The sequence below is a fragment of the Vigna unguiculata genome, chromosome 1 (genome assembly GCF_037176805.1).
Source record: "Vigna unguiculata cultivar grain cowpea cultivar isolate G323 ecotype 2 chromosome 1, ASM3717680v1, whole genome shotgun sequence".
Classification (NCBI taxonomy): domain Eukaryota; kingdom Viridiplantae; phylum Streptophyta; class Magnoliopsida; order Fabales; family Fabaceae; genus Vigna; species Vigna unguiculata.
In genome coordinates, this window is record NC_140792.1 from 45,185,239 (window position 1) to 45,198,960 (window position 13,722).

The 13,722-nt window shown below is 34.5% G+C and overlaps 2 protein-coding genes and 1 long non-coding RNA gene across 6 annotated transcripts; 2 read left to right on the forward strand and 1 right to left on the reverse strand.

Annotated features, from left to right (window-relative positions):
• The first annotated feature begins 102 nt into the window (after nt 1–102).
• On the forward strand, nt 103–3,251 carry LOC114173696 (mannan endo-1,4-beta-mannosidase 4-like). Its single transcript, XM_028058241.2, has 6 exons — nt 103–258; nt 991–1,382; nt 1,483–1,677; nt 1,927–2,049; nt 2,423–2,619; nt 2,704–3,251. Exons 1-6 carry the CDS (start codon nt 207–209, stop codon nt 3,050–3,052), a joined length of 1,308 nt encoding a protein of 435 aa, XP_027914042.1. The 5' UTR covers nt 103–206; the 3' UTR covers nt 3,053–3,251.
• A 1,109-nt stretch (nt 3,252–4,360) lies between these two features.
• On the reverse strand, nt 4,361–9,396 carry LOC114180408 (glucose-1-phosphate adenylyltransferase large subunit 1-like). 2 transcript variants are annotated; one of them, XM_028066736.2, is made up of 16 exons: nt 9,267–9,396; nt 8,802–9,095; nt 8,518–8,640; nt 8,255–8,428; nt 7,917–8,009; nt 7,707–7,790; nt 7,574–7,629; nt 7,398–7,491; nt 7,189–7,301; nt 6,961–7,033; nt 6,749–6,829; nt 6,567–6,653; nt 6,372–6,476; nt 6,140–6,246; nt 5,938–5,998; nt 4,361–4,962 (listed from the first exon to the last, which is right to left on the reverse strand). In XM_028066736.2, the coding sequence occupies exons 2-16, from the start codon at nt 9,036–9,038 to the stop codon at nt 4,861–4,863; spliced, it is 1,590 nt and encodes a 529-aa protein (XP_027922537.1). In that variant the 5' UTR covers nt 9,039–9,095; nt 9,267–9,396; the 3' UTR covers nt 4,361–4,860. The 2 variants fall into 2 exon arrangements, with proteins under 2 accessions (XP_027922537.1, XP_027922530.1); XM_028066729.2 differs by lacking the exon at nt 9,267–9,396 and having other exon boundaries at nt 8,802–9,260.
• Nucleotides 9,397–9,536: 140 nt separating this feature from the next.
• On the forward strand, nt 9,537–11,546 carry LOC114165308 (uncharacterized). Of its 3 annotated transcripts, none has more exons than XR_014995740.1 (4): nt 9,537–9,717; nt 9,852–10,496; nt 10,845–11,110; nt 11,194–11,546. It is a non-coding gene; the product is annotated as an uncharacterized LOC114165308 (long non-coding RNA). The 3 variants fall into 3 exon arrangements; XR_014995739.1 differs by having other exon boundaries at nt 9,852–10,096; nt 10,244–11,110; XR_014995738.1 differs by having other exon boundaries at nt 9,852–11,110.
• The last annotated feature ends 2,176 nt before the right edge of the window (nt 11,547–13,722 follow it).

Sequence of the window (13,722 nt, forward strand, 5' to 3'; positions counted from 1 at the left end):
AATAAATTACAAAATTCTAAACTGCTAACTCAAACTTAAAGTTTTAAAATAATGACATGTACCTAATTATTTAAAACTGTTTCAATTCATATCTGGAATAGTGAAACCCTTCTTCTGTTGTGTATGTGTCTCTTTATAACTATATAAAGCCCCAAGAATATGCCATTTCCCACAAACTCTTCTTCTTTCTCTTTTCAATAAAGCTTATGCTCTGCCGTCCTAGCTACTCTCTCTTTCTGTTTCCTCACACTCTCCTTGGTTAGTTACTTTTAATAAATAAATCATCAATTTTACTACTAGCCACCACTTTCTTTACTAAATATCTTTCAAAGTATTTCAATATTCATTATTTAGCTTTTATGTCAATATATTTTTATACTTTGAGAAATATTTAGTATGCCGTTCAATATTTGAAAATTTTACTTATTTTATTTATTTATTTATTTCGGTGAGTATCAGGAGAAAATAATACTTTAAAAATGGAATTGATTACACTTAGTTTTATTAGATGTGGAATCAACGGTCACTATTTTTAGTGAATTGCACTGCCACTGTTTTATTATTTTAATGCTACGTCTTTATAACAAATTCTGCATGAGAGAAAGGAAAAGATGAAAGAGAATTTATTATAAAATAAGTAGAGGTGATAAAATATGTTGTTGTGTCTGTCATACATTTGAAACAATAGCAGGTCAAACAAAAAAAAAAAAACTAAATTTTATCTGGACTTGAGTTCAAGTTCCAATATATTATGGTATTTTGCTTTCTAAAACTTAAAAGTCTAAAATTTAATTTTTATATTTCTTAAACTGAGGGGGTTTGTGACCTCTAAACATAGGTATATTTCTTAGAAGTTTATTGCATAAAAAATACTGTTTTTTTTACTTAGCTGATTTAAAAACCATTATCATAATATGCATATATAGTTACTTACGTTAAATAGTATATATATATAGCATTGGTAGTGATGTATTTTATTGTCATGATCAGGAAGCGATAAAATGGGTTGGCATGGAGGTCTCAAAAGCATGGTCTTGATGGGTGCTGTTATGGTGGCCATGGTGGTTGTTCAAAATGTACAGTGCGAGGAAGGTGTTGTTAATGTTCATGACACAACACGCAATTTAGTTCAGAATGGTGGCTTCGTTCGACGAAGCGGCACCAACTTTGTTCTGAACAACAAGCGTTTCTACTTCAACGGATTCAACGCTTACTGGTTAATGTTAATGGCATCTGACCCATCAACAAGGCCAAAGGTCACTTCCGTTTTGCAACAAGCTTCCAGCCATGGCTTAACCGTTGCCAGAACCTGGGCTTTCAACGACGGAGCTTACGGAGCCCTTCAGGTTTCTCCTGGTTCATACGACGAGAAAGTATTCAGGGTTAGTATATGTATATATATATTAACTGAATCCATCTTCCATTAACATTTCTTTGTAATGAAATTTCATGGTGATGAAGTAGTGCATGCGTGTTGCGTAGGGATTGGACTTTGTGATATCTGAAGCGGGAAAAAATGGAGTACGATTGATACTGAGCTTGGTGAACAACTGGAAGGATTTTGGTGGGAAAAATCAGTATGTGGAATGGGTGAAGGAGCATGGTGAGTACGTGAACAGTGAAGATGATTTCTTCACGCATCCTTTAGCCAGACAACACTTCAAAAACCATATCAAGGTAACCATATCCAACCATGCATGCACCACCATATAGTACTGCTGGACCACCTAATTCTTTGCGTGTAGTTTCTGCCGTCGCAACCATAATTACGTTCTATAAACATCTACATCACCATTTCACTGTCAAACTATATATTATTACCAAATGACACGTTTAATGCTTTCTATCGAAACACTAATCAATCTAATAATTCACTTTGTTAGTTAAATTGGTAATTATTTCTGTGGTTTACAAATATATATGCAGGCCGTGCTGACAAGAAAAAACACAGTAAGTGGGGTGGCATATAAGGACGATCCTGCCATATTTGCATGGGAACTTATGAATGAACCCCGTTGCCAACACGACAACACCGGAAAAGTTATTCAGGTCCTTTCTCAGTTGCTCTCGTGCGATACTACTATATAGTTTAGATATCACCAAACATCATAGTACATGTGTGCACAATAACTGGCCACATACGCAACACATATGTGATTGCTTTTGTTTGACAGTATTGCATGTATATAATTACACTTGTCTCATCTTATTCCTTTCCTTCAATTCAAGATTCCCAAATGGAACAGGCCACCGATTTTGGAAGAGCCAAATTCAATACTATCGCTGCGATGTGGACATTGATTAACCGATTCTTTAGAATATATAAAAAGAATTATACTTGATGGTTAATTATTTCTAATATAGATCATATATATAATTATATTATATATGGTACTGAGAATATTACTATATGCGTTTGCAGGAATGGGTGATTGAGATGGGTGCATACGTCAAATCCATCGATAGCAATCATTTGCTTGAAATAGGACTGGAAGGGTTCTACGGTGAAGATAAAAAACAAATCAATCCTGGGTACCAACTTATTGGCACTGATTTCATTTCTAACAACCTAGTTCATCATGTCGATTTTGCTACCATGCATCTCTACCCTGAACAATGGTACGTACGACATATAATAATGATCATGTTTTCACTTATAAATGAAGAAAAGTGATAATAAGTTATAATACCACGTACTTGCAGGATGCCCGGTTCAAATGAAGCTGCTCAGGTTGCATTTGTTGACAAGTGGCTAGAAACACACATTGAGTATTCGAAAAATGTTCTTGGGAAACCTGTTGTTGTTGGTGAATTTGGGAAGTCTTGTAGGTCATACAGTGTGGCTGAAAGGGACAGTTACTTGAGCAAAATGTATAATGCAATATACAGTAATGCTTTGAGTGGGGGACCCTGTGCCGGAGGGCTTTTTTGGCAGCTCATGGCTCAGGGAATGGACAATTTCTATGATGGTTATGAAGTTGTCTTCCAGAACAGTCCTTCAACTACCAGAATTATTGATCAACAATCCCACAAAATGTCAAGTATTTCTTAGTTCATTAAATTCCACCATCTTTATATATGTTACAACATATATTCCCCTTACTGGAAGTGTTCCTAGGAAAATACCATGTGGTGTGAACAAATTAAGCGAGTGAAAGAATTATAACATATATGGGTCCAATCATATATCAGGGACAGTTTGTAAGCATTTTCCTTATTATATACGAAAGTGAATGTTCATTTCGTTGTGACTTGTACAGCATTCATGATTTTGAATCACGCAAGTGCCTTTCCTTTTTCAATATTTCTGTGGTGGATATGTATATTTGATTATAGATATTAAGCAAAAAATTAAGCTTTCCTTCGGCTTAATTCTGGGGGTAAGATAAAAAAATTATATACTGATAATTGTTTACTCCAGAACAATTTGAGTTTAGCGACCAAATAAAATCATGTTTCATCAATTCATTTCTAGCTGAGATGTCGTAATACACGGAAATACAAATTGGTTTTCTCAAAATAAATGCTACAGAGATCAATTCTATCAAAATTGAAAACTCAAACGGACCCTTTTAATTAATAAATGAGGTAGCTAAACTGAGTTTTGAGCCTAATCAATTCATTACATGATTAGGCGAAAAAATAAAAAATAAAGTGGTTGCAAGTCGGTGATGATGGAAACCCTGCATTATTCTTATTACTAGCACAAATATGCAAAGGGGGAATAATTATGGGATGGAAATAAATGGGAGATGGAGCGTGAATCCAGAAGAAATTAAGGAAGTTGTCTGATGTTTTTTACTGAAAAGTTTTCTGGAGGAAGATGATGCTGTTAAGGACAGTGATGACTCCAAAAACATGAATTAAACCTTCACTCTATAAAGGATGATGGTGTTGAATTTTAACATGATTTTTTATGTGAAAGAGAATATGGTGAAAGGGACAGACTAATGCATGCCTTCTGTTACTGTCTTTAATGGTAGATTTCCAGTTAATTGAAATTTTGTAATACTAATGAAAAGTGCTTCAGTTTCTTTTGGTTAATGGAAGTCTCCAATATTCAAGGCGGAGAGATGAATACAGTGAAAATTGAGATAACACCATTCTCTGTTCTGTGATGCTACTGTACGACACAATAAAGCAATTAAATTTAGAAGTCTGTGTTGTTTTGTATTAGTATTGATTCAAGGTTAACTATAGTAAAAGTCAGTTCATAAAGGATTAACACTGATGCATGCAGATTCAAGGTTCATTGCTTTAACTGCAAGATTGCTTCATAAACAAATTTTGTGGCTAATAGAGAAAAGTACAAAAGGATCTTTATATGTGGGTGAGATTTGGTAAAATAAGGATAAAGCATTGAGGTGTTTGTAATGGACAAGCAAGAAATGTTAAGAAGTTGTTAGCATGGAACTGTACCCTGCAATGTAGACTAGAGTGGTTGCAAGGAAGATTCCTAAAAAAGTTAGAGATTGGAAAAAATGAACTCGAAAGTTGTTGATTAAACCAGAATGAGATATGCTTCTTTTATTTCTGTGACCGATTTCTTTTGAACTAAAAGTAATATTCAATCTTGCAAATAATCTGAACTAATCTTTAACCATTTGGGCTTATATGAGCCATACAAATAAAGGTATAAAGAATTTGATTGCCGCACAATTTTGTTGGGTGTTCTATTGAATGAGCCAACAAAAATGTTGAGGGAAGTGAAATGAATGTGTAGTTTCTTTGATTCCCATGATTGAAGATTCAAAAATTGATGGTTGAGATAGCCCTTTATTTCCAGGACTGGAGAATTTATTCTGAGTGAAAAATTGAAGTGATGCTGTAATTTGGGAGCACCTGGGAGTGAAGTGGTGATTAAATGATTGTATCATTGGTTATTTCAGAGTCTTTTAACACCACAACGATTCCTGATCGAATATAAAACCCCTCTGATCCTCTGTCTGCTTCCTGCACATTCTGCATCACAACTACAACTGTCACTAAATCTTCTAATCAAAAAATAATAACACCACCTTTCGCTAAATCACCCTAAACTATGCAAAGCTGTTCTGAAAAGAATGATTAACATTCGAGAAAATTAATTGTAAGTATAGAAGCATATCTCTTTTAGAGTTATGTTCAAAGTAACTTCATTTAGCTTTTCGTTGAAAACATATCTTGAAACAAACGTTTAAATGACACAAAGATTTATTCTTCAATGTCAACAACTTTACATTTTAAATATGAATAAATATATAATTAATATGTATAGTATTAATAAAAACGTATGTATGTTTTACATAAATCGATGACTTATTAAACCTAACATATTTTTTAAATAACCTAAAAGCTGACTTATTCTCACCCTAAGACTTTGGAAGATATAATTAAATTCTTCACACTTTTATTATCAAATTTAAAATTTGATAATTTTTATTTTATCTTTTAACTCCCCTAATGAACAAAAAAATTGCCAGAGAATTGTGAGTTGCAAAAGCAGAAGAAAAAAATTGCATTTAAAGACATAGTTCAGATTAAAAGAAATTAAAGTGTAACACGTATTAATTCATCAGAGAATGTGATTTTTTCAAAAAGAGTACAAAGTCAATAATTTAAACCATTCATAGAAAAAGGTGTTTTCTCTTTCACTGTTTTTTTAGCGGTATCCCCTCTCTTTCTCTCTTTTCTTTCATGATGATTTTACATGGTATGGTACTAAAGACAATTTCTTTTATACCAAACAAAGTATATATTCTTAATCATTCTTTTTCTAAAAAAAAGAAAGAATACTATTAATAATTTTTTAGAACTATTCTTAATTATTCGTTCTCAAAAGGATGCTATCATGAAATTAACCATAAGTGAAGGAATCATTTGCCCCAATAAAACATGAAGAATGAGAAGAAATAACTTCCAAAAGTAGAGAACTTTGACAACTAAGTTATTACTTACGTCTTTGTTTGCAATAATTACATTGTTTCCAATTCTTGCGTTTTTGTCAATTATACAATTCCTGCATATAAGATTCGCACAAGAGTTATAAAAAGAGTAGCAGGCAAATGTAATGATTAGTATAATTCAACAGCATGCAAATTTTTTCATGCAGTATGCGGTAGAATGTGAAAATACTTGAAAGCATTTTCTGGATTCTTACACAATTTTTGTATTTTTCCCAATGCCTATTGGAACATTTCCCGCTGCTACAAGAGAAGCAATTTCAGCTTCTGTCTGGTAATAGTCAGCACCCATGATCATGGTATCCTGAAAAGTGTTTGTAAATGTGATTCATATGGTTTCATGTCAGGTTAAGAGAAATTGAACAGGAAAAAATACTGATTCACTCCCATATGAATGTGATCTCAATTCTAAAAGAAAAGGAAGATTACCTTTATCTGCACTCCAGAATCAAGCCGTGATCGAATTCCCACAATGGAATGTTCTACTGTGCACTCTTTCAAAAAGCAACCATCTGAAATCAAAGAGTTAATTACCTACAATTGAAGTTATTGCACAGTCTCATTAGTTTCTGTCAGAATCACGTAAATTGAAGTATATGGACTAAATTTAATAGTTTTATTTACCTCACACTTCTCCATTTTAGTTGGTGGTAGGAACCGAGGACAAGTAAAAATAGGCTTGGACTGGTCATACAACTGAAACTTGGGCGGCTTCAACATGGAAGAACAATAAATTGCAGCTTGTGTAAACTCAGTGGATTTTGTTTTCTGATTCAGACCTATAACTTAAACACTAACAAACCTACCTGGTCCATAAGAGCCAAATTCGCATCAAAGAAAGATTTTATAGTCCCAATATCTTCCCAATAACCACTGAAAAGACATGCCTGTCATAAAATCCAGGGCCATTCCTTCATCATTATGCATTCATCAAAAACTATATTCATAGAATATTTGGAAAAATTCTTCAGCTAAAACAATTTTTATAACTTTTGTAGTTTTTACATTGTGCAGCTACCTGGACATTAAAATCTCTTGCAGCCAATGGAATGACCTCAGATCCAAAATCATTTGCATTAGGATAACAGCCCCTGCGAATTTGTCATAAAAAGAAGAATGAAAACCACAATAATAGATTACAAGTTTTTCTTGAAGAGTCTAATGTGATTGTTGGATCTTGCCCATTAGAATGAGGCTTGGTTATTGGTTATTGCACAAGGAAGGAAAACAGGGAAATTTTCTTTACCTGAGAACTTTTAGCAGAACATCTATTTTAAACACATATATACCCATTGATGCGATGTATGGAAATTTTCTTGCTTCTTGAGCTGATAGTCCAAAAATACTCGTATCTACATGCTATGAAAACAAGTACTTTAGTCAGAGACAGGTGATATTGACAACTGCAGTAAATTATTATTCAGTCTTTTAACAGGAGATTGGAAAAGTAACAACCATAGATCTTAACAATTCTCCCTTGGGTTTTTCCAAGAACTGACATATCCGTCCTCTTTCATCAACCTTCACTAATCCAAAATCAGAGGCCCGACTACCAAAGGAAAAGAAGAAAATATAAATATTTCAGAAACCAATATTGTACATTGGATCAGAACAAGCTTTACATAGAATACCTGCCATCCACTGGGAGACAAGATACTGATATATCAGCACATGAATTAACATGCTTCTGCAAGTGTGAGATCAGTTGAAATATCCATAGAAAGTGAATTAGCAAAAAGCATAAAATTAACAACTAATACCAACCTGCACAATGTCCATGTAATCCATTCGATATAGCTGATCACCACACAATATCAGAACGTTCTCTATATTTTTATGATCAGCGTCCTATTCAAGTACCACAAACTCAAATGTAAGAAGGGCATAATCTTTAAACACCTGCATTTCTGTGGCCAAACGGACTACTCTGACAAATCTACAATTTTATGAACTGGAAAAAGATTTATACAATACCTCAAACAACCAAAGGAATTGTCTTACAGCATCGGCTGTACCCTGAAACCACTTTTTTCCTGATTCACCAGGTGTTTGAGTTGCAGCCAATACCTATCATAACAAAATTTTAGTAAAGACAATGGTGTATGCATACAGTGTCATATTTTACACTATCTACCTTACAATCATGACTACCATAATTTCAGATATATTAACAATGTAAGAGTACATAGAAATTAAACTCTTTGTAGTTTCTGCATACCTTGCCAATAAGTGTGTTTAATCTGAGACATAATTAAAAAGGAAGGTAAAACATAATGATAACGATAATAAATTAATAATATAAGATTGAGTACCTCAACAAAACCACCTCCAAAGTTGATGCAACCTCCCAAATTATATGTTCGAGCAATGTGTCGGTTGAGGGACTGAGAGTTATATTGCGTGAGGACGTAAATTTTGTTAATTCCACTGTTAATGCAATTACTCATGGGTATGTCAACTAGTCTATAGCATCCTCCAAATGGTACCTGAGAATCACATACAGGTGAATGAATTTAAGCCTAGGCCTGGAGTAAAATATAAAGATAAACACAGATTAGTGAAATTAATAACTTACTGCAGGTTTAGCCCTTCTTTCAGTAAGGGGGAACAGACGAGTTCCAGCTCCTCCGCCTAATATGATCGATGCAACAGTCTTTGGGTTGGCTTCTCTTCCTGTTAGTATCGGTGATTGAAGGGCCTGAAATGCAAAAATATCTGGGTAAATTAATGTACACTTTCAAGTGTACTGGTTAGAACAAATAAAGAAGATTAGACTCACAGGTTTAACAAAATTTCCGTCACTATAAAATTAACCCAAACTAAGACATCGCTCGCTAAGCAAAATGAAAGTTAAGTTACCATAAAGTCATTTGCAACATCTGCAAGAGTAGACATAGTGATAAATCTTCGGGTTGTGTTTCTGTGTGTGACACTAAAGAATTTTCCAGGCGGAAAACCAGATACTACATTCTTTGATTGAAGCAAGTTCACTCTGCTACCGGAGAATGAGGAACACAAATCCTTGTCACGGTGGAAGGTTGGCTTCTTTGAACCCAGGGACATGGAAAGTCCTTGTAGCTCACTTGACACCATCATTTCTAAATTCAGTAAATTGATAAACACTATGACAACCGTCTTATTTGATTCTTCCCACTGGCGGTTGATTGAACAATCAGATTATTATTCAGAGGCGAAGTTTAATAGCAGCGAGCAGAATTAATTCAGGTAGATTATCTAGAGTATAAAATATAGAAGAAAAAAAAAAGGTGAATAAATAGAAATAGAAATGTACGAAAACATAAGAGAGCTTTTGCTCCCCAGTACCTAATAGTCCATTAACGGGAAGGAATATAAATGGAAACAGAGATGAGACAAGACCCTTCTGTTTAAGCAATGTACAAGGGAAGAGGAAAAGGGGGGAAATTAAAGCAGCAGCATATATGTCTTGTTTGGGTATCATGTTGTTTTATGAAATATCTAAAAGAATTAAAGCAAGGTGGGATTTCCTCGAGGTAGAGCAAGGAATGGCTTATTAGTTAATAGCTTCAAACCAACATGGAAACCCACCAAACTTTTTTTTTTTTTTTTTCTTTTTCATTAGAATCAGAAAATCTCTTGAACAACACAAACCGAGCTATAAGTTTCTAAAGATTCCCAAGCAGCTTATACCACACTAAAAGCTAAAATCGCATCCTTATTCCCAAATGCACGCTGTTTTTGTCAGATCATGTACGCTGTTTCCCTCCTCTTTTGAGGTTTTGGTCCGTTAATTAAGGTGGGTGCTTTTGGAATCTACCAAACAGCAATTTACGGTTCTCTTTTATAATCTTTGTCGTAGCATTAATAATGTGTTCTATGCCAAGAATCCGATTTCTCACTTGCTGGCTTGCATTGCACTGATGAAACCAGGTTACTAAGACAAATATAACGTCCATGCTGCGTCTTTCTAATTTAGCTTCGATTATGAAATGATCCAACAAAAACCCAGAAAGTGGATTCAACTTTAACCCCATCGTCTGGTTGGCTCGCGAAGCAAAACGAGCTGTCAGAGATCAGAAGCATAAAAAAATTGAGGAGCCATAAGACATGTGCAAATACTCGCTTTCATAGTAGTTCGGTCTACAAGAGAGTAAACATGATTTACAGAACACTACGTAATGTGAAATCTGTGAAACCTATGAATTCTATGAATTTAAAAAATACTACTATATGACACGTCAATTTCTCTTATATATGCTTTGCTATAAAAAAATACTTTTACATTCACCGTATATTTTTCTAATATCTTCTTTTGTTTTCAGCAGAGAACTTTTCCGGAAACAAGACAACCACAATATGACGCTTATCTTTTTTACTTATCTTTTCTAGAGAAGAGACTTCTTTCTTTATTGAAGAATAATCGACGCTCATTTTATTTTGTAACCTAACGCTTCCACCTTACTTCAGCCATAGTAACGAAATTCTGTCTTCTCCGTTGCAGTGGTATAAATGGTTGTCTTTCGGGCCTCCAGTATACATGATATGATGCAGAGTTTATGACTTTGATATTATGAAGTTCGTAATCAAATTGTTTATGACTTTGTCATTTTTATTATGCACTTTTGATTCTAATCCTGATCGCTCTTGAAGATATTTTTGAATATTGCATGTTATTTTCTTTAACTTCGCAATTACTGATTTGCAAATTCAATCAATTGGACGTGTAATTTGATTTACACAAGATAGATACATACTGGTTCATTGTTATTTCCTAATACCCTAGGTAAAAATGTAGATGTCAATATGAGCATATTTGCTTACAGACACAGTACTAATTGTTTTGATGGTGTGAATAAATAATGAAATGAAGAATACTTATTGTTGTTTTCTGAAACCATTTCTAACTAAAATTGTATGATTTAGCCATGTTTTAACGAACCTCTACTGAAGATGTTTCGAGTTGATTATGTGGGCAACGGTCCTTACCTAAGTTGTGCTTCGTCTGTTGTTCATCACCGGCTATCTTCAAGCGACCGGTTCCTGGTGCTGTCCTCAGACGGGCTTTACCAATATTTCAACAATGAAGAGGTAGTTGTCCATGTCACCTGGTTCCTGGAAAATGTTCCCGAAGGCGATCCTGCAAAATACCTTGTAGCAGAGCTTCTATTCCGTGCCGCAAAAAATGAATGGTCAGTGTCACCCATGCTCTTTACTACTCGTACGATTATTGTTATTGTTATGGCATTCATTTTGATGATGAAGATTTTTGCAGGAATGGATTTTCATGAATTGCTGGATATTCCTCATGGAGATCGTCGTAAATATCATGACGATGTTTCTGTTATGGTCGTTTCCTTGGAGGGAAGGATTTGGAGATCATCCGGATAATCATTTTATATATTTTATTTTAGAGTTCAAATGCACTTCGGTTCGTACCTACCATTTTAATTAATTTTAATTATGTTCATTAGGAATTAAGCATATAGTTTGTTGCATTTAGTGTAAGAATAGGTTTTGTAGCTCAGTGTTGCATGACACCAACTGCACTCACTCGAATCAAACACCTAAAGTACATTTAGGTGTTTGATAAAATGGAATCGATGTTCTCTTACTTTTTCATTATCACTCACACAAATCATTTTTATCTCTCTTGAAGGAAAAAAAAAAATCTTAGAAAAGGAGAGAAAGAAAAGAGAAAAAGTAGTTATAATATACGAAATGAGAAGGTGAGATTGATATAAAACAAAAGATATTGAATTTTTTTGAAAGTACATCACTTCTAATTTCTTTCTCTCTTTTTTTCAATTTTCATTATATATATATATATATATATATATATATATATATATATTCTTTTTTTTTTTAAATCGTAACATATTTTTCCACATTTCTTTGGTGTTTGTCCGGTCGCCCCTGACATCCATCTTAAAATTTTACATTTTTTTCTAAAAAATGTATAAAGATCTAAAAATAAAAAATAGCTTTCTTTGTTTACTCTTTAATATTTATCTAGTAGCTCAATCACATTCACATCCACCTTCAAATAAGTTTAAAAAAATATGAAAAATTATAAGATTAAAAAAATGAAAAAAATAAAAGATTAAACAAAAAGAATTTATTTTCAATGTTTGTTCGTCTGTTCGCGTCGCATTGTACCAATTCTAAAATAATTCAAAATAGTAAAAATTGAAATAAAAAGGTTTTCAAAATTATCAAAAAAAATCAAATCATTTTTCAAATGGTTTTCGGATAGCTTTCCCATAAGAATTACGTAACCTTGATTCTTGATTCTTCATTGTAAATGGAGATACATAGATGCGAAGATGATTATTGATTCTTCATTGTAAATGGAGATACATAGAAGCGAAGATTAATCCTTGTTGGGTCCAAAAAACCAAAAAATTATTGGCTTAAATGGTCTTTTGGTCCTAGTTTAGGACGACTTTTTTCACTTTGGTCCTACTTTTGAAAATGTTTTCAGTTTGGTCCTACTTTTGGTAATTTGTTTTCAATCAACTCCTTTTCGTTAACTCCGTCAAAATCGTTAACGGAACAGTGCCAGCGTGGTGATTTTGTGTGACGTGGATACTGTTCATTGACATGTCCGTTTGCACTGTCATTGCCCAGATTTTAAATTGAATTTTAGGGTTTGTGTGTTCATTGTAGTTTAGGGTTCCATTTCAGCTGAAAACCAATGTCTCGTGGGGCATCTTCATCTTCTTGCAACAGTTGGGTTAATCGGACTTGCAATTCCTGCCATGGTGGTTCTAGGGTTTCAGGGTCACCCCCAATTTGCGATTGCGGAGACATTGCAGTGGTGCGCACAGCTAGAACTACAAAGAATTTGGGTAAACAATTTTGGGGCTGTGCGAACTTTAAGGTTTGTTTTCCACTGTTCGAGGGTTTGGGTGTTTCTATCACTTTCAGTCTTTCAGTTTCATGTTCATGGTTTTTTTGTGTTGCAGAGATGTGGTGAAGATGTGTTGGGATGCAACTTGCACTGTCTTCACTATCATGGTTTTGTGAACTAGGACCAACTTCGCCTTGACCATAATCAACATCTATTTCTACATCAACTACGCCTTCAGTACCTCCATCACCACAACCCCATTCGTCTCCATCACTATCTCCTATACAGTCTGCATCAGAATCAATCCAACTATCAACCTCAACCCTTTCATCATCACAATCCCTTTCATTATCCAGCCCTTTATCAACTCCAACTTCTGCTTCACCTGTACCCACATTCTCAACTCCAACTTCTGCTTCACCTGTACCCACATTCTCACCTCCAACTTCTGCTTCATCTGTACCCAGATTCTCACCTCCAACTTCTTCTTCACCTGTGCCCACATTCTCACCTCCAACTTCTTCTTCACCTGTGCCCACATTCTTAACTCCCACTTCTTCTTCACCACACCTCCTTAAACTGTCAACCACTTCACCTTCATCTGATCCAATTTCAGTGTCTTCGTTCCTAGCATCATCAACTGGAGCAGAAGTTACATCTTCAGGTGGAGCAGACCAGACTACAATCTCAGTTCCTAGTACCTCAAATTCACTAACAGCATGACTGTTTTCTCCACTCTCTACAGGTCTCCCATCATCTCCTTCAGGTTCCACTATATTATCATCTACCTGGGCCTCATCAACTCCATGCACAACAAACATATGCACTTCACCGTAATGTCTTGCGATATGAAGCATATTAAGTGCACCCTTGTCATCATTCAAAGGGTGCAACAACATCTCCACACAATAACATAATCCCTTTACGCTATGATACCCCATTTCCTTAAGA